Source organism: Balearica regulorum, chromosome 9 (assembly GCF_011004875.1).
Source record: "Balearica regulorum gibbericeps isolate bBalReg1 chromosome 9, bBalReg1.pri, whole genome shotgun sequence".
Classification (NCBI taxonomy): Eukaryota; Metazoa; Chordata; class Aves; order Gruiformes; family Gruidae; genus Balearica; species Balearica regulorum.
The window spans coordinates 19,145,080-19,167,720 of NC_046192.1; the positions used below are offsets into that span (position 1 = coordinate 19,145,080).

The 22,641-nt window shown below is 40.8% G+C and overlaps 1 protein-coding gene, 1 long non-coding RNA gene and 3 other non-coding genes across 7 annotated transcripts; 4 read left to right on the plus strand and 1 right to left on the minus strand.

Annotated features, from left to right (window-relative positions):
* Positions 1-53: 53 nt before the first annotated feature.
* Positions 54-14,220, minus strand: LOC142602952 (uncharacterized). The gene is made up of 3 exons (XR_012836809.1): positions 13,478-14,220; positions 6,651-6,742; positions 54-5,662 (listed from the first exon to the last, which is right to left on the minus strand). It is a non-coding gene; the product is annotated as an uncharacterized LOC142602952 (long non-coding RNA).
* Positions 14,221-14,508: 288 nt separating this feature from the next.
* On the plus strand, positions 14,509-21,914 carry EIF4A2 (eukaryotic translation initiation factor 4A2). Of its 3 annotated transcripts, none has more exons than XR_012836804.1 (12): positions 14,509-14,646; positions 15,746-15,791; positions 15,879-16,011; positions 16,275-16,414; positions 17,600-17,768; positions 17,963-18,072; positions 18,208-18,351; positions 18,766-18,903; positions 19,183-19,272; positions 19,510-19,589; positions 20,309-20,414; positions 21,102-21,914. XR_012836804.1 is itself a non-coding variant. In XM_075761442.1 (11 exons), the coding sequence occupies exons 1-11, from the start codon at positions 14,618-14,620 to the stop codon at positions 21,244-21,246; spliced, it is 1,224 nt and encodes a 407-aa protein (XP_075617557.1). In that variant the 5' UTR covers positions 14,509-14,617; the 3' UTR covers positions 21,247-21,914. The 3 variants fall into 3 exon arrangements, 1 of the variants encoding a protein (XP_075617557.1); XR_012836805.1 differs by having other exon boundaries at positions 20,309-20,410; XM_075761442.1 differs by lacking the exon at positions 20,309-20,414.
* Positions 16,126-16,195, plus strand: LOC142603074 (small nucleolar RNA SNORD2). The gene has a single exon (XR_012836949.1). It is a non-coding gene; the product is annotated as a small nucleolar RNA SNORD2 (small nucleolar RNA).
* On the plus strand, positions 18,408-18,586 carry LOC142603072 (small nucleolar RNA SNORA81). Its single transcript, XR_012836946.1, has one exon. It is a non-coding gene; the product is annotated as a small nucleolar RNA SNORA81 (small nucleolar RNA).
* On the plus strand, positions 18,982-19,108 carry LOC142603064 (small nucleolar RNA SNORA63). The gene has a single exon (XR_012836938.1). It is a non-coding gene; the product is annotated as a small nucleolar RNA SNORA63 (small nucleolar RNA).
* Positions 21,915-22,641: the final 727 nt, after the last annotated feature.

The following is a 22,641-nucleotide window of genomic DNA, read 5'->3' on the forward strand; positions in this document are numbered from 1 at the left end:
CCTCGACACATTCTCCCTACACATGAGCACAAGTAGTGAGGCATAAACTGAGTGGTCAGAGTAGGATAATAAAAGACAAGACTCCTAGATTCTTGACTGCCTTGAATCTACCATGTGCTATAGTGATGATGTGAAGTTTCATTAATATTTAATACCAAGATGACAATTTCAACTTCTTGTTTTTATAATCTACAAAAGTAATTACTTAAAAAAAAAATCATTCTGGAATAAAAATCAAAGTGTTCCTGAATAAAAATTTTGAAACAGAATGTTCTGCTATTTTTAGAACGGAACATTTCAATTTCTCATTGACATGTTCCCACAGAAAGTTTTAATTGTAACAAAACAGCACTTTCTGATGGAGAAATATGCTGTCAGAAAACTACTGACCAGGCTTATTTCAGATCTGCTGCTAAAGAGCTCTGCAAAGCTACCAGTTTCTCCTAGTGCTGGAGTCGTGCTGGAGCGCTCTATGAAGTGCACTGCAGTGCTTAACAAGTACTTTTCTCCTCGATCAGCAGATGGCAGATTTTTTCCCACAGGGGGTTTATGATATCCAAATTAGGGTTTTGTGATTGCCAGGAAAGGTTTAGTAGGTTTAATGTTCAGCGTTTCTTCTGGGTTAGTAACGCTGTAGATAAAAACACCACATCTGTGTAATCTGTTTTAAATATTAAGCTTTATCAATAGAGCATAAAAAGTTTGCCAGATACTTATCATGAGCAAGGTATATAAATAATACTCTAATTCCATGAACATAAAAAATAATAGCTAGTCCTGCACCATAAAAATTGCATTCTTACTGATGCAGATCGGAACTAGGAGTCTGGGGTATGAAAATATGTCTGAATTAAGCCTCTGTTCACGATACTGCTGAGATCCAGAGCCACCTGATGGCCATTCTGCAGCTATCTGGATTTAATGTGCTCTCTCTCTTGTTCATTCCATCTGTAACAATGGGACAAAATATATATTTTAACTGACATATGAAAAATTCCTCAGCTTTGCTATGGATGATCTATTGGATTTTTGCTATAATTCAGACAGGACCTTTTAATCACACTTGGCGATTCCAATCATCCTCTAATGCTATGTTCATATAGCGTAACTAGCCATGGGAGAGAGATGTGCAAGCACCTGACAACAGAAATGGGGAGAATTAACCATGACCACTGACATTTGATGAGATGTTAGAACCCATTTCTTTCCTTGTTTTCTCAGGTCTCTCAGCCAGGAAGATAATTGCTCCCAATTTAGGAATCTGAGGATAAAATGGGTCTAAGTGGCTACAGAATTAGAAATGACAACACTGCATGGCCATTGTAATATAGAGAGCGCTGTACCAAATCCAATGTACATATTCTTCAAATACTCTTAAAAAACCAATGGGAATAGATATTTTAAATTCTGTGACCAGCTACTCACACACAACTCCTAATTCTGCTGTGTTTACAATACTACATTAGTATGATTCAACTTCTATGGTTTTAATTAAGCTTTAAGTGAAATTCATTTGGTAAAATGTAATTAATAACACAATGTTTCTACTGCATTCTAAAATAAGAGGAAGGCTGCTTTAAGGAGGAAAGAGTGAAGGTTTTCCTAATTGGGTAAGGCATCTTGCTATAATGAATGCTAGCATTACTGTGGTTCCTGAACTGGTTTCAATCTGCTGCTCAGTGAAAACCCAAATGTAAGCTCCAAAGAAGTAACTCCTATCAGTATGGAGTAACAGGGATTACAAACCTGACAGTGATTCTTTTCTCTTCTGCCATGAACACTGATAGCACTGATCTGCAGGTTGAGGATCAGGCATTAACCTACTGGTTTCACACAGCAAACTACTTACCTTGCTGTTCAATTCAAAGTGAGTTACAGAGAATCAGAATTACCCACAGAATCCAGAGTCATACCAAAGAAGTGTATTTGTTTTAAAACTGAAGTTCCTGAACCCAAAATATCTTTTATGAGAAGTCACTGTATGAATTCAGTGGATGACTCTCCACCTTCCACTGGATGTACTTTCTGCAGGAGCCCTAACAGACCTCTTGGCTTGAAATGAAAAAAAAAAATTATGTGAGTGAAAAACAAAGGAGTGAACAAACAAAGCTGATTAAGGCAGGGAATGAATGAGGATGTACTTTTTATCCAAGGAGGACACATTTTTAACTGAAACTTAGATTACAATAAAAAACTCAAACAGTTGGGTTAGACAAGTATGGAGGATTATTGATTTCAAGGGGGGAACATAGTGCTCATCAACAGAACAAGGGGAGCTATAACATGTTTAAAGAAAGACTTTGACCTACATGCCCCACAAACTGTAGTTCAGTGCCTTGAAAAATCCACCAGACACATGTAAAGATATTTAAACAATAAAGGAGCATTGTTTCATTTCTTATTCTAATGCTTAAGCACATGAGCAGAAGTTAATTCTTTGCCATTCAACCCAATAGAAAAAAGATTAATGCCATAAACCATCACAAAAAGGTAAATCTCTTATAGCTGAATTCTCTTCATTCACACATGCCAGCTGTTCTACTAGCTGTATATTAACTAAAAGAGTAGTAATGCTCACAAAATTAATAAAAATCAAGTGATATAACAGGTCATACCTCAACTTGCCAAGAATCAATCAAGTATTGGTAATAGGTTTTCTAAAAAAAAAAAAAAAAAAAATTCATTCCAGAAGGTATCTAGAATTCAGACTGATCACTTAAGCAGTCTTGTGACTGCTAAACTAACATCTCTTGTTTGAGCACAGGGGCCTGATTTTAAATTATGCTGAGAAGCCTGTGCTCCTATTAACTTTAAATAGCATTGTGGGTACTCAGCGTTTCTAAAAATCAGGCTTAGAGCACTCAGCCAAAGCCTATGGTGTAGAAAACTGATACTACTTGGAAGAGGCTGAGATGGACATTGAGTGGTGCAACACCTTGCAAGCCGAAAAAGGTAATTATGGGCAGCATTAACCCTCAAAATAGCTCTTATATTTTGGAAAGTTTTGGGAATTGGTGCAGGCCCTGGCATTAACCACAGCAGCACTAGCGGCTTCATAGCTTTTTTCCTGGCCCAAATACAGAGATTAGAGTGTTCTGGGCAACGTTTTGCCATACTTCCTTATTCTCTTGATCACTTCTATAACATAAGCGAGATGGAAGAAGCAGGAAAAACTAGCATAAACTACAAGATCACCTCTTTCTTCAGAGTTCTGTACGAATCTACGGACAGGTTAGTAGATTTACAAACAACTCTGCTTAGCTTCAGATTAAGTTACTTTTCTACCATAAGACAACCAAGATGCATCTGAAACTTTCACTAAAGTTGATAGATCTCTTGGTTGTAGCTGACATTCTAGCATAGGAGTACTGTCAATAAGAAGGTTAAAATGCATCTGCACTTCACACACTGGACACAGTTAATCAGCCAAGACATTTCTGTATTAGAACTACTGTAGCTCTTCTCTTTTTCACTGTAAAAACATATTAGCCAGCAACAATTGGAACTAATGAACATACGTACTATTTGCAAACTTACAAGAATAACCTGTCAATTAGCAACACTGTGCTTCTGGCTACCTGTTTTTGTCAATGAAGAACTACATTAAATTGATCTAAGACTGCAATGTTAACTTTCCACTAAATACTTATCTAAGGAAACTAAATTTTAGTCTGCACAGGGACCATCCATTTCTTCTTGAACAGTTACTGTACACAGAGGTGTTTATTATACAGAGTCATACTTGTTTGAATAATCACCTCAGATCTCTGAAGAACCCAAACTGTTTTGATCCACAAGTAGAGTGCACTCTTCTGAAATGCAGCACCTAATGCTCTGTGGAACTCAGTCCCAACACAATTATTCGCTCCAGCAAGATACTAACAATTGTTCGGCACAGAAGATGACTAAACCCCTTGCTGACGTTGGACTAAATCACCATCACTTCTATTGCCAGGGGTTGCCTCAGTCACGGATTAAGACTTGATCTTTATGTGCTGGCTCAAGGGACCCATGAAAATTGTAACAGGCTGCCAGCAACTGCTGTAAATAAAAAGAATGGTTCTGAAGACCACAGAAAAACTGTCTGCAACTAATGAGTCTGACAAAATTAGTCTGAATCACAAAATGAGTCTGACTAGTAAAAACACTCTTATACATCCAATTCCCCATGACGTATCTTTGCAATGGCAACTGATGTATTCATGATCGATATACCTTGCCCAGTGCCATTAATGAGTGGGAAACAGCATGTATGAGCTAAGCGCTATAATCTCAAAGAATAACAATTTCACAGCGAGAAACTGTAATGCCCAAAAATTCAGAATCCCTAGTATACTTTTATTTACAGCCTGAATTGCTGATTCTTAATCAAGCTAACAGGCTGCTATAGGAGAAATTCACTTTGACCCAATCTTCAGACAGACCCCAGCGAGAAATAGTCAAACACCATTTGATAAATGGTGATGAAGTGCAGAACCAGAACATTGTGAGGAAGGGCTGTTCTGTCCAAGCACACTCAATAACACAGCAATCAGATGGTTAAGCAATATCAACATACTATTATCAGCATAGCTAAGACAGTGTTATCACTGCCTCTAAAGCTTGTTTCATTCTCTTCAAGGCCTCACTGTGCAAACACGGCGGCTGTGCTGGGTTTGCTGTGCAGGGCATGTGCATTCGGTCATCTCAGAAAGATCCAAAAGACTGAGAGAAGGAGCAGTGAAGGGCAGAAAGAAGCTGCAATATGTAACATGCTAGACAGATGTAGAAACAGCAGCAGCAGCTTTTGGATGAATGTTTTGCAGATAATTCTGCAATGATCATGAAGAGTTTTAGTCTACAAAGCTCACCCCATTAAACAGATCCCACAGAAAGCATGTCTGATGTCAGTTCTGTAGTCAGTATTCTTGAGTATCTAATATTTACTTTTCAGTTATTTATTATACATTTTCACTCAAAAGGCATCTACTTAGATAAAAGATGAAAGATATTTGATAAAAGGTTGATAACATATTATCGTAACAATCTTACTGTAAAAAACATAATTTCACTTGCATTTTGAAAGGTTTCCAAGCACTGCACAGCTGAATGTAACAACTGACACATTTTAATACATACAGACAGAATTCATCAGCTCAAGATTACACTGAATTTTTTAGCACCGCTTTTTCTTCTTGCTTATCTACCTACTGAGTTTTTTCACAGCTGTCTTTACCCAGGGGAACAATATTAATGCCAAAGTAGTATCAAAAAGCAGCTATCTTGAAGCAGCAGTGACTATTTTCTAAATGATAAAGTCACTCTTCTTCTCCCTCCTTCCTTTGCAGTATTTCCTCCTGAAAGGATGGGAGTGCACTTGCTTGCTCATCACTCTTGCTACCCTAAACAACTAAGATAGCTTTGTTCTTCTGCACCAGCAGTTCTGCTCATGAACACTGAAACTGAATTTCCTTTTTTAGACAGCAAGGACGCAGACTATCTTCCTCTTCTCCCTCCCTCTGCCTCCCCTCCCCCTCCTACAGTCTTTGCTGTGCCCTCATCTTACCTTCAACAGCAGAAGAAATCCATGCTGCAGTTTTTTTCCTCCTTAGCAGCTCTATGGCAACAGCAGCTCTGAGGCAGCACTCCTTCATGGTTCGTTCTCGCTTTTCTCTCTTGTCTTCTGCATAAAGATACAGTTTGTTTGCCCAGTAAATTAGCAAAGACAATTCTGATATGACGTAAATTAACAAACACAGTTCTAATATGATTTCAGAAAAAAAGTGTGCTCCTGGGGGTACACACTTGTATTCCCCAAAGAGCTGAATGTTAGCAATGCAAATGAATAACAGTAAAGGAACTCAGAGAACTCCTTTTGGGTAATAAACTGTAAAATCATCTTTGTGATAACTTGGCCTTCTTGGACAGAAATCTGAAAAAAGAGAAAACTCTGAGCTTAAGGTAACAAAATATCACATCCAAATGAAGTTCTTAAACTCTTAAGTATCTTATTGTTTGACTGAGTCTTTATTTGTTATTAACACATAAATGAAATCAGTGGTTTGTTAAATTTCTGATGAAATAAAAGGAATTACGTCATACAAGATATTGTATTCTTGGAACCCATGGAAAATTGTATATCAGAATATATTTAGAAATGGTAACACAAGCTACAGAGGACAAAAGAACAAGCAAAGAAAAAATGCCAGTGACTGGGTGGTTACCAAATACTATAGTATCTGCCTGCTTAGAAATTAGGATTTTCCTGACTCTGCTACTTTTAAGTTAATCAGAACAATGAGCTACAAAAAAATGCTGAATATGATAGCAAATAAACAACTTAAGACTCAGAAACAATTATTATCAGAAGCTCTTAAATTAAATTAAATTACCTAGCACAAGGTAAAATTACTGTGAAGAGCAGTACATATATTTTATTTATTTATTGCAAAAAATTGCCAGTAAATGATAATCTAATTACTTTCAATACATGCATGAAATAAATTAATATATATCTGCAATTCAGCATGAACACTTGTTTCTGCCTCCCGCTGTGTAAAGAACAAAGGTTTCTGGCCACTGCCAATTGCTGCGACATGACGTGTTACAGTGCATGCCTGGATTAGCACGAGCAATGCCACAGTTACTCCTGGCAAAAATAATGTGATCACCTGCATCCTGTCTGTGCTTGCATCAGTGGACGTCCATGCACGCTTGTGTCAGTGACTCGAGGAAAATGTAGGCAGCTGTTCCTGGGTGCAACCTGAGAGGAAAAGAATGAATTCCCTATTTCCCCACATCTTTTATATTCATTTTTGTCTCATCTGGCAGTATTCAATTAGGGTACAAAATAATATATAATAGCATTCTGGGATAGGTTAAAGCACAAAGAATTGGGACTAAGGACTAGCCTGCAGAGCCTTCATAACCCTAAAAAGAAACCCTAACCAACAAAGCAGAACAGTTACAAGGCAGTTTCTTAGCAGCCCACTTGGCACTTCATGGACACACATTTCAGATCCAATCATGACAATAGCACACACCTGTAACAGTGTTAAAGAGAAAAACCTTGTAATATTTACATTTTTCATCCAAAAAAATCTCAGAAGGATTAACAAAACAAACAAACACAAATTTATTAAACATTTCACAATGTTTATCTTGACTAATTTTTTAAACTTTTACCCAGGGAGCACCTCAGCCTCCCACCCAGAACCGACTGCTTTGCAGGCTGAAGCAGAGCACACAAAGTGATCAGTCCCAGCCTTAGAGAGTTTGCAATCTAAGAGATCCTTCAAAGACAGGAGATTTTAATTGCCATTTTACAGGCAGTTGAAACAAGGACACAAAGCTGAAACTACTCATCTATAATTTCATATTGAGCCAGTATCAGTAGCAGAAACAAAACTCAGGGAATCTGAGCTATAGTTACCTGCAGAAACAGACAGACTCAATTTTCTTACAAAAAAGTATAGCTCAGTAGAAAAGTTTCAGTTTGTAGAAATTAAGATTTACCTTGAGGCAATACCTCTGACTACATAGCTCATTTTATTAATGACAAAGTATTCAACTTTATTGTTGACATTTACATGTTGTAACAAGGTCTATAAACTGCAAAATACTGTTTTAGAGGTTAAAATGCTCTGCTAGAGAAAGAGGAAGAGACCAGTTAACACACAAGGCTGGATATGGACAGAAAGAGCTTCTGTTAAAGAAAAATGAACTAATTTCTATGATATCTTACTCTGGCTATTTAGGGGTGCATATGTATTTCTGACAATAAAGGCCTGGAATACACTCATACCAAAGCTTTCTGTGCAATGCTGTATCAGTTGATAAAACCTAGCCATTCCACTGCCACTAATCTGAGATGGGCCCTCATAACTCATAGCAGTACACAAACTCTGAAAAGCACAGCATGCTTGTTCTGATGTCTAAAAGTGCAGTTTGGATGGGGAAGGACAGCATCATATTACTTGGTCTCATCAGTCAGGACATAGGGTGTTTATCAAGGTAAGCATATCTACAACACATGTTAGAGATTATTATTATTATCACAAAGTCTGGTCTTGTGAATATATCCCTGTAAAATGAAAGAACTGCTTGGCCTTTTTGGTGTTTTCATCTTGGCTTTGTTCACATGTATTAGTTCCTCCTACTAAGAATATAACGCTTCAACTTTTTTATCAATGAGGAAAGGTACTCAAAATTAAATACAGAATATAGATCTGCCTGTAGTGGCTGTTCCAAAAATTAAACAACTGAAATCAGCTCAGCAATTAAAAACTTCAAGCATCATCAGTAGATTTCAAATTGAATAACCATGAGAAAAACTAACTTACGTAGATGGTTAACCAATATCAGAAGGAAAAGTATTTTCTTCAAAAGAATGCATAGGCTTGTATTTACCTTTCTCTCAGAATAAGAAAAAATGTTCTTTGCAGACTGTCTCACAGAAATATATGACATGCACTATTTCATGATCTCTCAACTGACTTAAAAAATAAATGTAACCGGAGTACTCTGTCAGGATGTTATCAGCAGCTGCCACCTGCTTAATCTCTCTAGCTTTCTTTACTTTTGTAATAGAAAGAACAAACTCTACCTTGAAAATATGCATGTTAACTTCTATCAAAGATTTCTAAGCCTCGTAGCATTACTGATCTCCGCAGTTTTCAAACATTTGCTTACACATAACCTCTGAGGTAAATACTATCACCCCCACTTTACAGAGGAGAAAACTTAAGTGCAGAAAGAGCTCTCATTCCAATAAAAGTCAATGGCAAGTCTCTAACAAATATCATCTGTTCAATTTTAGTGCTGAAATTACAAGTCTGTGGTCACACTGGGAGTCTTTAACACAGCAGAGAGCAGAGCTAAGCTGACTCCGTGTCCTGGGCCTTACTACAAGCCTCAAAAACTGCAAAAAAGAATTGAATCGCTCAATCAAGGAGAACATTCAAGACCTAAAAATATGACTATCAAGTTTTATAGAATGCAGAGGACTGAACGACTAAGAAAATAATAGAAAGAAAAGTTTATTTCTCTTTAAAGTATTTGGGTTGGGATTTTATTGTGCCAACATTCTTTTTATTACCACAATACTTACTAAAATCACAAGACCACTATAAGTGATCCCATATGATAGTTTTCTTACTTTATATTCATTTAAAGAATTAAAGAATTACATACTTCCTCTAAGAAAGAAAATACTCCTTTTCTAAAATTAACACTAGTTTTTTATTAGAAGCCCAACATAATGCTAACTGAAGTAAATGAAAAATTTTTCACAAGTTCAAAGGCCATCGGATGAAACTATATGTACCTATTATAAAAATAAGAAGTATTTAACTTCCCTTAGTTCTTCAGATTTTTTACCCTCTAACACAGGGCTGAAAATACCAGGCTCCTCTGAGACCCCAGAACATTTCTGCCACTTCCTTTCAGCAGCAGGTTACAAGAACTTTCCCACTGTATAAAAGAGAAACCATCTTTCTTAAAAATTCATGGAGAACTTCATTATTCCAGAATAAGAAATATGTAACAGTTAACTTCAGACCTCTGAAGGCACTACAAGTCTGAGTTTAAGCTCCAAACTCTAAGAGGAAGTGAATTAATGAATTAATAACCTGAAATATGGAATTCACACAGCTTTGCCATTTCCTTAAAAAACAAGAAAATTAGTCTTAAGCAGTTTATTAAATGAATATCATAAAGAAAAAAAAAATCTTACTGGGAATGAGAGAACTTAGGCTAAGAAACAAAACTATGCAAAACTGAAGCAGGAACACTCCTTGGAGACTTGTGCTTGCAGCAATTAGGGAGCACAAGCCACAAACCACCACGCATGCATTTCAGACAAGTGAGTCAGCTGGTCAGCAAAAGGTCCTATCCACCCTCGATCCTCTGCGCAAGTCTGAATATCTTCAAGAGCTGACCATGTGCAACAATTAAATTAACTGAAGCAGCTTAAATCCCACTGGCTCTCTATAGTGCTTGGCTCCTAAATCATTTAAGTGTTTTTGAAAATGTTCCTTATTGGCCTAGTGCACAACTATTCAGTGAGACAAAACTTCAACTGGGAGAGAAAATTCTGTGTCTGGATGTACTTTCAATTCACTCAACAAGGACATCACTGAGATTTCACAACACAAGTTTGATTACAGTTACAAAGAGTAAAAATATCTGTCAAAGCATAACAAAGTTATTTTACAACTATAACAAAGGATGACAAAGCAAGGCTAGCAGCCTAATGTATGAAAGTCATCATAATGCGGATTTCAAATTGCACTGAGATACTAAAGAATACAATGCAAGCTTTCTCGGTGCATTAAAAACACTGCATTTTATAAATTCTTATTATTTAGTTTGTTTAGATTACAATTTCAGTGGAATGACAAAAAAGTGTAAGTTAGCATTAATGAAACCCTGTATTTAAATAACAAGCATGGGACTCGTGGAATTTGGACTTTCTCTCTCCCCTGGAGGATTTCCAGAATCTTTCCTATCCACTCCTACATCTGAGGAAGCAAGCTTTTGTTTAGGCAGGATCCTCTGGGAACAATGAACTGAAAAACATTACTTCTTGCTAAGAACACCCTAACAAATCATCTTGATCCTCAACGTGACCTACTGTGAATAAACTCTGTCTGTTTACAATTACTTTCTTTGCTCTGCTAGTTGTGGCAATCAAGTAATATACAGCACGTACTCTAGCATCAGACTTGCAAATACAGGAGAGGAACTCAGGATCTTCCAGGTTTCCCGTGAAGTACATGACAGTTTCATGGTAGATTCAAATCACAGTATGAGATTCCTAAAAGGAGATTTCTGAAATTTCCTAATGCAAACTGTGACATCGCCTTTGCCAGAATATCGATGAGCAGGGATTGCTCAACTAGACATCAGTTTCAGGAGGTGTCAGGTCCTACTGCTTTCTTTAGATACATCATTCTTTACTTCAATCTGCATGAATGATGACTGGAAACCCAGCTGCTAAACCAGCCAGTCCATCTGTTACCCCCTGGTAATAAATGTATAATTATGTTCACTCTCACTAAAGAGCTCATGATTCACCAGGATTGCCTTTCGGGGAGACATCTACTGAAGTATATTATGTGCACATATAGCTGTGGCCATGGATCCTATCTTTAGTAGCACAGACATATTATTCAGTATCTTTGTGGGATCTCCGCTGCCTGATGATAACATGAACCTGGTCCTTGAGAAGCAAGTTTTTAATTGAGACTGCTCTAGAAAACTTAAATAGATTTAAAACTGGGGGAGCATAACAAATCCCAGTGTCAATCCAAGGTTGTCAGTGACAAAATATGACCTTTCAATAACTCTCACTATGATGCTTCATGTTCAGAACACAAATAATCCCACACAGAACATGGCTACCACCAGCCTAAAAATACACAAATTAGATACAAGATCACAAATGAAATGGCTGTTTGCTGTTCTATAACCAAAGAGATATTTCTCAAACACTGTATTCAGGTACATGGGTTTTAAAGAGTACAAAACATCAATGTTTTTTCCTCTAGTACAGTTTGAGTCATTGCTAGGACAACAATCCTGGATTTCTGCTATGCTGTTTCAGGAAAAGAGAGGACTGTTTCAGTGTTTCCAACCCTTTGCTTATCCCAAGTTAATGAAACAAAATTTCTTTCCTCTTTGTATTTGGTCAAACACGTCAACGATTTTCCCTAGAGGAAACGCTGGAGTCCTTTCCTCATATGCCTTGATGTGGAACATCATATGAATGAATCTTTTTAACACAGGAACTTACAGTTTGTTTCTTAAAACATAATTTCATACAACACTTAAGGCAAATAGAGAGCACCTGGCCACTTGCCTGCAGACTATCTGATCCTATAGCAGTGGATTAAAATAATGACGAAGAAGAGCAAACAACATGGCCAACTAATCAGGTTTGTAAAACTCTACCAAACTCCATTATGACCACGTGACAGGAGATACCAACATGTCCACAGACTTTTCGGTATACTCAAACATCAGGTAAACCACAGATGAACAAAATCCTCAGAGATGTGGAAGTTTCAAGCTCCTCTATAAAGGCCAGCGATGAGGAGCTCTGGGGGGCAGGCAGCACTGTTTGCCTCCGTAGTTGCCTTATGTCTGTATAAAGAAATCTTGGCATCTGATCGAGACACTCCCAGATGCCGTTATCACAGAGACAAAATCAATTTCAAAAATTATCTCTTGACTGAAGTTAATAGTCGAAAAACATTTTCTGAGTTTTGGTGGTTGGTGTTTTTTGGTTTTGTTTTTTATTTGAATGGGATGAAATTGGGTCAAGTGGAGTAAAACAAGACTTGCAATGAGTTAGAGCAATGGGAACAGTTCCTCTTGTAACTATCGTTAAAGAAAGCTAGGAAAGCTTTGTTAGTTCAAAACTACTTTTGTCAAAACTGAACTTTCAAAGTGGTTTGAATACACAGGTAATCCAAAATGACACTGATTTCTGTACAGAAAAAGATAAACTAGATACTTGTTTCTGAGACGACAAATTTTTTTTAAAAAAAACTCCACATTTAAGGTCTGTGGAAAATGGTGACTTACCTTCCTGAAATTCCCACGTGTGAAGAAATGTTTTCCACTCAGGTTTGCAAATATACTAAGACCTAATTGCAATACTTAAATGAAAAATATATACATTCTATGATGTAAGCTTTCTTAATAAACGTTCAAGATCCTTAATAAAAAGAAATATTCAGTAATGTTATTTCTTCCATTTAGACCCAAAGTCATTTTTAATGGAAATCTAACTGTGCCAGCCCCAACCTGTGTTTATGTTCTTTTGCCAGTCCACCCTGTTTCTTTTACAACCAGAGGTTTATGGGTCCACACAAACTACTATCATTCATTTATAAAGGCCTCCAGTTATTGTTGCATGGCTGTCTAAACTGCAAATACAAGAAGCATCCTCGATATTTTCTACCCAGCATAGCTGGACAAAACTTGAGAGCATTAGAGGGGGTTGATGGAGAAGCGGCATTTATGTAATTTAGCTGGGATACTGGTAAGTGTCGCATTATTTCTACAGATAATATTGCCCCAGCAGATGCTACCATAGGAAGAGCTGATGTACATTTAGTCTTTCAGAGATTCCCTTTACGGATATTCTAGATGGTTCTAGACAATTTACAATACTCTAGACAAGTAAAGGGTCAAGTTTTTCAAGCACTGCCTCCATTTGTTCATATATAATCACTATGGAAACAAGTTTGAGAAGTGACACACATAAACCCATTAAAGTTGGCACAAATTATTGCTTACAATTTATATTATTTGCCTACATAAGAAATATTGATGAACGGGTTATTGTAAAGCCTGAGAAGAAGAGCATTAAAATGATCGGTATTTTTTTCTACAACAGTATGAAAGCAAACGGGCATGATCACTGATCATTTCATTGAACTGGTTCACACAGTAACATTTTCCTTACTGTTTTATTTTGGACTGCACTAACCTTTAAATCAGTCTTGACAGATTTTTTTTTGCAGACATCGCTATACTATGAACTGCAGCATCTCACAGCACCGCGTTTTCAGCGGCGCCCTGAGAACCACCCCGCCTCTTTCCTACAAATACTCTCCAAATACGCCTTCATCCCCTTTGGAAATCATCCACCTTTAACACCCCGTGACAAATTTGCATGATTCAGCTAGCTGCTGCCTCAAACCCGGGCCGACGGAGCACCACCGGGCCCGCCCGGCCTGTTCCCCGCGGTGCCGGTTTCCACACAAACCCACACGCCGCTTGTGTGGGGCCGGGGCTGCGGGGGCGCCTCAGGCGCCACCATCTTACCACCTCACGGCCCCTGCGGACACCTCCCTGTCCCCCAGCGCTGCCCCCTCGCTAACCAACCCGGACTTAGCCCATTCCTGCCCCTCACCAGAAGGTGAGGAGGGAGAATTTGGGGTGTGTTTTGCCTAGCGGGAAGGAGAAGGGGGCCATTTCGGGTTTGTGTGTGCGGGGGGGGGGGGGGGGGGAACCCCGCGGCCCAGGAGACCGGCCGCCTCCCCCCCGCCCGAGGAAACCGCTCTCTTCTGTCACTCCCTAACTCAGGCAGCGGGGCTTTAAATATAACCGACATGGCGGGAGAAACGCAGTCATGCCACGCTCTGCTTGCCTCAGCCGCTGCCGCATGGCCTGCTCGGTGATCCCCTCAGCCCGGCCGCCCTCTCCCCTTCCCGCCAACCCCCCCACTCCTCTTCCCCCGCGCTGCAGCAGGGGCCGGAGCGGGAAACCCCGTGCGCAGGAGCGAGCGGGGGGGGCAAAGCGGGAGGAAGGAGCGAGGCGCTGTTACTCCGTCAATGCTGCAATATCCTTCCGCACTCCGGGGGGGAAAAGTAGTTCCATGTTCCCCTGAGCTCGTGGCCCCGAGTGGCTCAGGCAGCCCCTTCGGAGTATCCCAAACAGGGGGATGACGGGAATCTCTTGGGAAGGGGGCTCAATCCGGGGGGATTTGTGCTTTTTTCCCCTGTGGCGTGAGGTGTATATCCATGCGCAGAGCAGCGCGAAACGAGTCCGGCAGCGGGCGGGTATATAAAGGGGGCGCCGGGGAGGGATTGTCTTTTCAGTTGAGGACAGCGCTGGGGTGCGGAACATGTCAGGCGGCTCCGCGGATTATAGCAGGTATGGCGCGGCGTGTGGGGGCCTCGGGCCCTTTTCTTGTAAGGGGGCTCGATGAGTTGGGCGGAGGCGGCCAGGGAGAGGGAAAGAAGCGGATTCGTGTGTGTGTGTGGGTGCTCAGACGCTCGAGACAGCGCACGGAGGCGGCTCGGCGCTGCGGTGCGACAGCGCCTGGTGTTCCGGCCCCTCCCGGTTCTAGATGTTTCGGTCCCGTCTCTCCCCTTACTCTCGTTTAAGCGGGGATTTAGTTGTATTCCTTTGGGTTCGCTCTTTCGTCGTTGATTTTTCTTAGTAACCCTTATCCTTGAAAAAGAGCCGTCCTCAATTTAATCGTACCCGCTAAGCTATTTTATAGTTAAAACGCTTCAACGCCTTGCTGAGGATTTTTTCCTTACAATTCTCCCCCTCTGTGGCCGGCTTCCCCCTTCCCCCCCCCCCCCCCCGGCTCCCGCCGTTGGTTCGCCCCGGCTTTGCGGGCCCGGTTGAGGGCGAGACCATTTTTTCGGGAAAGGGGGAGGGGCGCGGCCCTCGGTGCGATCGCCCGGCGCTTCCTCCGCCTGCGCGCAGAGGCCGATTTGCGCAATCCCAGGGGTGGAGCTCTCGCGATATTTGCCCGGCGCTGAGGCGGGGCGGGGGAAGAACCGCAATGGAGCCGGGAGGCCGCCGCCTCCCCCCGCCGCCCCTCCTCCGCATCGCGCCAGGCGCTGCAGCTGAGCTAGTGGCAGCCATTGCCCTGCTCCCTCTCCACAATTGCGGGGCCCAGCGCCCCGCCTTCAACAGATGCCTTCCGTGAGGGGGGCGCTGTACGCCGGGACATTAGTAAATAAGAGTGTTCTATCTGGGATTGAGACATATTTTTCTGGTGGGTTTTTCTTCACTTGAAGGCTTGGATGGTCTTCTGTCACATTGGGAGCCGAGGACTCGGGTTAGTAGCACCTAAGCCAGTGGGGAAAGGGTAGGAGTTCCTCCATTGGCAAAATATCAGAGCACCTGCTAGAACGATCTGTCACGGGTTCCAGATACAGCTTTTGGCAGCTAAGGTGTCAATGCTCTTCTACGTGTGACTTGCTGCTGTCTAACAGCTTGTTCTGTTTGCTGACAGAGACCATGGCGGCCCAGAGGGAATGGACCCCGATGGTGTCATTGAGGTGAGCACGTGCGAACTGACTTGAGAATTTAATCATAGAGGGAGATATGGGTTGGATTTAATATTTTTTATTTTTTCTTCATTACAGAGCAATTGGAATGAGATTGTTGACAATTTTGATGATATGAATTTAAAAGAATCCCTTCTAAGGGGCATTTATGCTTATGGTTTTGAGAAGCCTTCAGCTATTCAGCAGAGAGCTATTATTCCATGCATCAAAGGTATGCGGATGATTCATTTGTTGATATCAACATTGGATAATTAGAAAGTTGTTGTAAAGTACATACACTGTTGTATTAGTGTGTGATGATACCTATTTTTAATCCTTATTGAACAAGTGATGTGATGGTACACCATCTTTCGGGACTGACCTGAAATGGAGAGAACTCTTAATACTGATCACTTATTTCAAAGGGAATACAATAAAACTAAAAACATGAATGACCTCTGTGGGAGCAGTAAATGTGTATCCTACTTTTTTTAGGGTATGATGTGATTGCTCAAGCTCAGTCAGGTACTGGCAAGACAGCCACATTTGCTATTTCCATCCTGCAGCAGTTGGAGATTGATCTCAAGGAGACCCAAGCACTAGTATTGGCCCCTACCAGAGAACTGGCTCAACAGGTATTGATAGTGTAGTTAAAAAAAAAAGCTGCTTGTGTGTTGCATAGGTTTCAGGTTTCACAACTGTGAGACAATAAACAGACTTCTTAAGGGGCTGTTAACTAATATCCATTCAGAACCCTTTTTGTGTTGAGTAATGGGGGATATAAACTGGCTTCTGTCCCACAAGTTCTCTGCCTGCTTGAAAAGCCAAGTCAATGCACATGGAGGGTGTGCTGGGGCAGGGTTGCAGGAGCCAGCTGCTATGCTGTATGTAGTTCTGAGGGAATATCTTCAGCAGAAAAACAAAATACAAGATACGTTATTAAAGCGCAGTGTTCTGAGTGGAAACAAAACTTATTTTTTGGAAGCTATTTGAACTTGCGTGCAGTTGTGCAACATGAAAACTGCAGTGCGTGTGTGGTTACTTCATTGTTTTCATATTTTTGTGATGTTTTTCTGACTGTTACTGCATGTCTGTTTCACTTTCAAGGCTTGCTATTTTGTTTTACTAAGTGGGAGTGTTTAATCTTACAGGATACTTAATTTTTAGAGTTAATGTATGTCAGTAATGTGGGATCTTCAGATGGAATGTTAAAAAGAACTCAGAATAGAGTAGGAAATAGATTATATACTGCTTCTTGTCTTTTTCAACTAGAATATACTGAGATGCCAGTGCTGTAGTGAAGATGCTTCTTGAAGGTAAAACTAAACATGCTAAATTGGACAGGAGAAAGATCAGTGGAATGAGAGCCTCTGATCAGAATGTTTAACCTCTGGTCTACTCTGAAGACATTGGTGCCCTCAGAGTTGTTTTGGAGCCTGGCATATAGCAGTGCACTTGTACACTCTACGAACTTTCTTTTCTGTGAGTGCTTAATGTTCAGGGCTTGGCAGTTCAACACCTGAATTCACTTCTGGAGGCCCTGCTTTTTAACTTGGTAGTAGCAGATGCATGGTAGTCACTTCAGCCCAACCAGTAAGACCAAAAATTTAACTTTAGTGCCCCTCTGACTTCAGCTTTCTAGTGAACAACTTCAATAACAACCAGATGGGCACAATCCTTAGCAACTGTCTTTTCTAATTGTTAGAGCTGCATAGTTCTTGTTTTCTCTGTTAGCTTCCAAAGTCCATGCGCATTAATGATAACAGGGCTTAATCTTTAATGTACCAGGAACTGCTGCTAATGGAGGGGTTTTATTTTAGATTCAAAAGGTAATTCTGGCCCTTGGAGACTACATGGGAGCAACGTGCCATGCTTGTATTGGTGGTACAAATGTTCGCAATGAAATGCAGAAACTTCAGGCTGAGGCTCCGCACATTGTGGTCGGAACTCCAGGGCGTGTGTTTGATATGTTAAACAGACGCTACCTTTGTAAGTATGAATTTAATTTTGCTCTTGATGATAAATTTCCAGTACAAATTTCACACCCAGTGAGAACTTAACATAATGCGTTTGCTGTCACTGTAGAGGGTTGTACTGGAAAGCTTAGTCCTGAAGCTGAGTGACATCAATAAAAGTATTTAGTGTGTTTCTTGAAACTTCATGAGATGCGCTTTTTTTTATAGCACCTAAATGGATCAAAATGTTTGTTCTGGATGAAGCTGATGAAATGTTGAGCCGTGGATTTAAGGATCAAATTTATGAGATCTTCCAAAAATTAAGCACAAACATCCAGGTAAAAAAACTTTGTATGTGGTTAAATTGATGGATGCAGGTTTGGTTACAGTGTAGCTGAGGACTGCTGAATTGCCTAAATCAAAGCTGAAGCTGGCGTGTTAGGTACATGCTAATACTGAGCAATGCCTTCTAGGTTGTGTTGCTATCGGCGACAATGCCAATGGATGTGTTGGAAGTGACCAAAAAGTTCATGAGAGATCCCATACGTATTTTGGTGAAGAAGGAAGAGCTGACTCTGGAGGGTATCAAGCAGTTCTACATTAATGTGGAAAGAGAGGTTGGTATCAGTGGTACTTGCTCCAGCTGGAGGAGTTTTTAAGTTTCAGTTCTTTTACCTTCTTGTTAAAGCACTGTGCTAAAATTACAGAAACTGAGGCTGAGCTTTGGTTTCTGTAATAATGCTAGTAGAGTACATGCAAGAAGAAGACAAACTATGCACTGGATCAAATGACTAGGGTGGACCTCTTTCTTAATGTCCAGTGTCCTGTGTCTTAAGATTTGGTGCAACAGTTGATGCAGAAACTTGGTTTGGTGTCTTGTTTGTGCTTTTTGGGTCATACTGAATATGATTGCACACTAGAGCGTGCTTAACTGGGTGTTGCTTTTGAGTTTTATTCCTTGTTTGAGGTTCTTGTGATGCATGGAACTGTCAGTGGCATGATGTATTCCTGATCTCCTTTGTTCTGTTCAGGAGTGGAAGCTGGATACTCTCTGTGATTTGTATGAGACACTGACCATTACACAGGCTGTTATTTTCCTGAATACGAGGAGAAAAGTAGACTGGCTTACAGAGAAAATGCATGCCAGGGACTTCACAGTGTCAGCTCTGGTAAGAATTCACACTTAAGTTCTGAAATGCCATGTACACGTTGAAAAATAAATCATAAATGAGCTGCGTTTGAGTGAAAAGCAGGAAAGTTATAATATAGCTGTGCAGTGCTGTATTATCGTTCCCCCTGCTTAAAGAAAAATGCTTCCTTCTATCCCTACCTGCTTTGTTCCCACGGCAGGTAGGGACGCTGGGTTTCATACATCACTTTGGTTTTTAAAGGATATTCCAGTCTGGAGTACTGGAACTGAGGTAATTCTAACTTTTTTAACTCCACAGCATGGTGACATGGACCAGAAGGAACGGGATGTTATCATGAGGGAGTTTAGGTCAGGATCGAGCCGTGTCCTGATCACCACTGACTTGCTGGTGAGTATTTCACACTGAACACATTTCTGTTGAAATCTGGCGCCAAAAGCTTCATAATTCAGTGAAGGTTCTTGTAGCCTTGAACTACTTGGAGCTTCTTGGAAGAGTAAAGACTACGCTCCACTATGGACTACACGGTTGTAGTTCATCACTAGCCATGTGGTCGACAAAAGCATAAGACAGGTAATTTAACCTAAAGCTTGTGACTCACATTAAAGAATCTGTGTTGCTTTTCAGGCCCGTGGCATTGATGTGCAGCAGGTGTCACTGGTTATAAATTACGACCTGCCGACCAATCGTGAAAACTACATTCACAGGTTAGTTGGCTCTACCCCCTAGTTGGTGTGCTACACTGAGTGTCATGTCCTCTACAGAAATCAGCACAGACCTCACCTGTGTTTGCCTTTAGCCCGTACCAATAACGGGAGGTGTTATGTATCCATTCATGCAGTAACTGCCAAAAAGCGAGCAGGAAATAAGCTACTTGTGGTTTTGCTTTAAAAAGGCCTGACTTGCGCAGCTAGGGTTCTGACATGAGGGAGGAGCAGAGCTTTTGTGGACAGTAAAACAAATCAGTGGGAAAACTTAGATGTGTGACAAGTTCAGTGATGGCTACTCAGTCTTTCCTTGCTGAGATCTGGGGAAACTGCCAGCTACTGAACTGCCTTTTTGTCATGTAGGTTGTGCAGTACAATGTCAAAAGCCACTACTGGCATAGCGTCTGGGCAGCAGCGTTGGCTGAGCTGTTGGTCCTAGCTAAGCTTTGTTTGCTGCTGCTCAGTGACTAGACCTTGATATTCCTAGCAAACTAGTTGTACAGGAGGACTGCCTTCACTCCTGGAGGTTCAGCTGTGTTCATGTCTCGTGTGCCTTGTTTGCTCTTGGTGTGGCTTCTCTCGCAGTGGGATTCTCTCCTCTGGTGTGTGTCTTCTGGTAGCAACTTGAGTTTTGTTGCCCTAGGTTTAGTTAACTGCTTCTAGTGACTGTCCCTAAATTAAGTAAACTGTGCTTTGTTACTTGATGTAAAAAAATACAGGAGTCGATAGCAGCAGTTGATGACACAAGATGGTGCTCAGAAACGGCGTTGACCTAATTTAGGACGTGGATTCGTAAGCGGCACAGTTTGAATAAAGAGCGAGTCGGTATTTATATATTTCTTTTGTCATGATTATTCACTAAGTTTTGTGAGCCATTTTTGTGTCTTAGCTTGTGCTGACTAGTGCTTTATTGTGCAGTCTGCAGGAAGGTAGAACTGATGGTGGGTGTGACTAAACTACTGTGATGTCTTAGTGACTGACTTGGGCTTACACAAAAATGTCGAGCTTGGATTTTTCTGGTTAAAAACCAAACCCTAAGTTTTCCCACTGGAAACAGTTACATTGAATTACAGTTCTCAAGGTGAGCATGCTGTTCCATGTTACTGGATATAATTGGATTAATTTGGGAACAGTCTGATTTTTGAACAGTTGCTTATCTTTGGTGTGCCATGTGCTTGGGATCAGATGGATGGGTATGGGGTAGTTGGACAGAGGGGAGGGAGACTGAGCTAGGCCTTCATACCACAGCATCAACTGCTAAATAAAGATCTTACTTTGCAGCCGAGAGAGTAATGTTTTCTGCTCTGCTACTCTCCCTAGGATGGACACTTCTTCTGCATTGTTGGCACTAACTGCTAGTTTCTCCTGACCAGACCTGACTTTAGTAGCTGCTAGTCCTGTAAATACAGCATAAACTGGCCAGTGGCAGATAAGAGCAGCACTTAATGGATCTTGCAAAGGCTTGAAGCAGCTTACTTAACTTCTGTGTAAATGTGTTTTCTTTTTGTGCAGAATTGGCCGGGGTGGTCGTTTTGGCAGAAAAGGCGTGGCTATAAACTTTGTCACTGAAGAGGACAAGAGGATCCTGCGAGACATTGAGACTTTCTACAATACTACAGTGGAGGAGATGCCGATGAATGTGGCTGATCTCATTTAATCCCTGGGATGAGGTGGTTGTGAATGCAGTGCTCGCTGTTGCTGAATAGGCGATTCACAACGTGCATTGTGCTTCTTTCTTTGGGGATATATTGAATCTTGTCTCAATGCTCATAACGGATCAGAAATACAGATTTTTGATAAGCGCAGCGACTTTCTGTCGTGAGCTCTTGTGGGGAAAGCCACTGGCTTTATCCACTTTAGGGTTAGACTGTTGGGGTTGGGTGGAAAGTCATGGGGTCTGTAAATTTTTTCTTTATTAGAAATTTATTTCCTAGTTCCATAGAAGTGGTTGTATTAGATGTTCTTTATCATTTAATAATTTACTTATGGACTAAAAGATATAAGTGCTGTATAAAGTCAGCCAATTATGTTAAACTAGCCTACCTTCCTTTATTGTATGTACTTACACTTCAGATTGAATTGGAAAGGCCTTTCAAAATCTCTAAACTTTTATAAGAGCATTAAAATGCATTTTTGTTTCATATGTATTTATTCAATAAAGTATTTAATTAGTGGTAAGTGTGATCTGGACCCTGTTGCTAAGCCCCAGCAAGCAAGCAATCATACTATTGTCTTAGTTAGGGTTAAACCCAGTAAAATTTGCCATATTGCACATGTCTTAATGAAGTTTGAATGTTCAATAAAATACTTCTATATTCACTTAAATTGTAAATACTTGCTTCTTGCTTAGAGGGGTGTGTATTAGGGGAGGTGCTTGAGTTAAGGGTAGAGGAGGGTTGTGCTTGTGCCCAGAGCTCTGGTGCTGGACCAGTTTACTGGGCTTTACTGGCCTAGGTGGTCCTCAGCATTGTCAGCAACTGCAGATGCTGATTTTGGAGTAGTGCCTTGGACTAGTAACTGGTGAGCTGGAGGTGCCAGAGGCTGTCTCTACTCTCTCTGCACCTGGGAAAGCTTACTGAATAACTGGTACTGACTAGATGAAGCAGCCCCCTGCCTGCATCAGTTGTGCTCACTGCCAGTCCAAGGCCTTTTTTTTTTTTAAACTGTATTCAGGGAGGTAGGGTAGGACAGGGACACCAGTTTTACAATAAACAGGGCAGGTGTGGAAGGAACAGATCCCCACCAAGAGCTGTGATCTTCACTAAGAAACACTCAAAAGCTTTAAAAATCAGTTTGTGAGGAAGAACGGAATGAGACTGGGGAAAATCTAAAAGCAACTCTGTGCTCTGACCCATGACCTACCCTTCACCCCATGTTTTTGTAATGTAGCTTGAGTGAAATAAAGGTGTTGCAATACTCTTACTAGAAAGTGATTTTTAGAGCATTTAATACCCAGCACAAGGCTGTGCTCCCTCAGGAGCAGGGATCAGCCTGAAGCCCTGTGTTCCATAAAGATGTAATTGTTTTGCCAAGTCAATGCTTCGGAAACCCC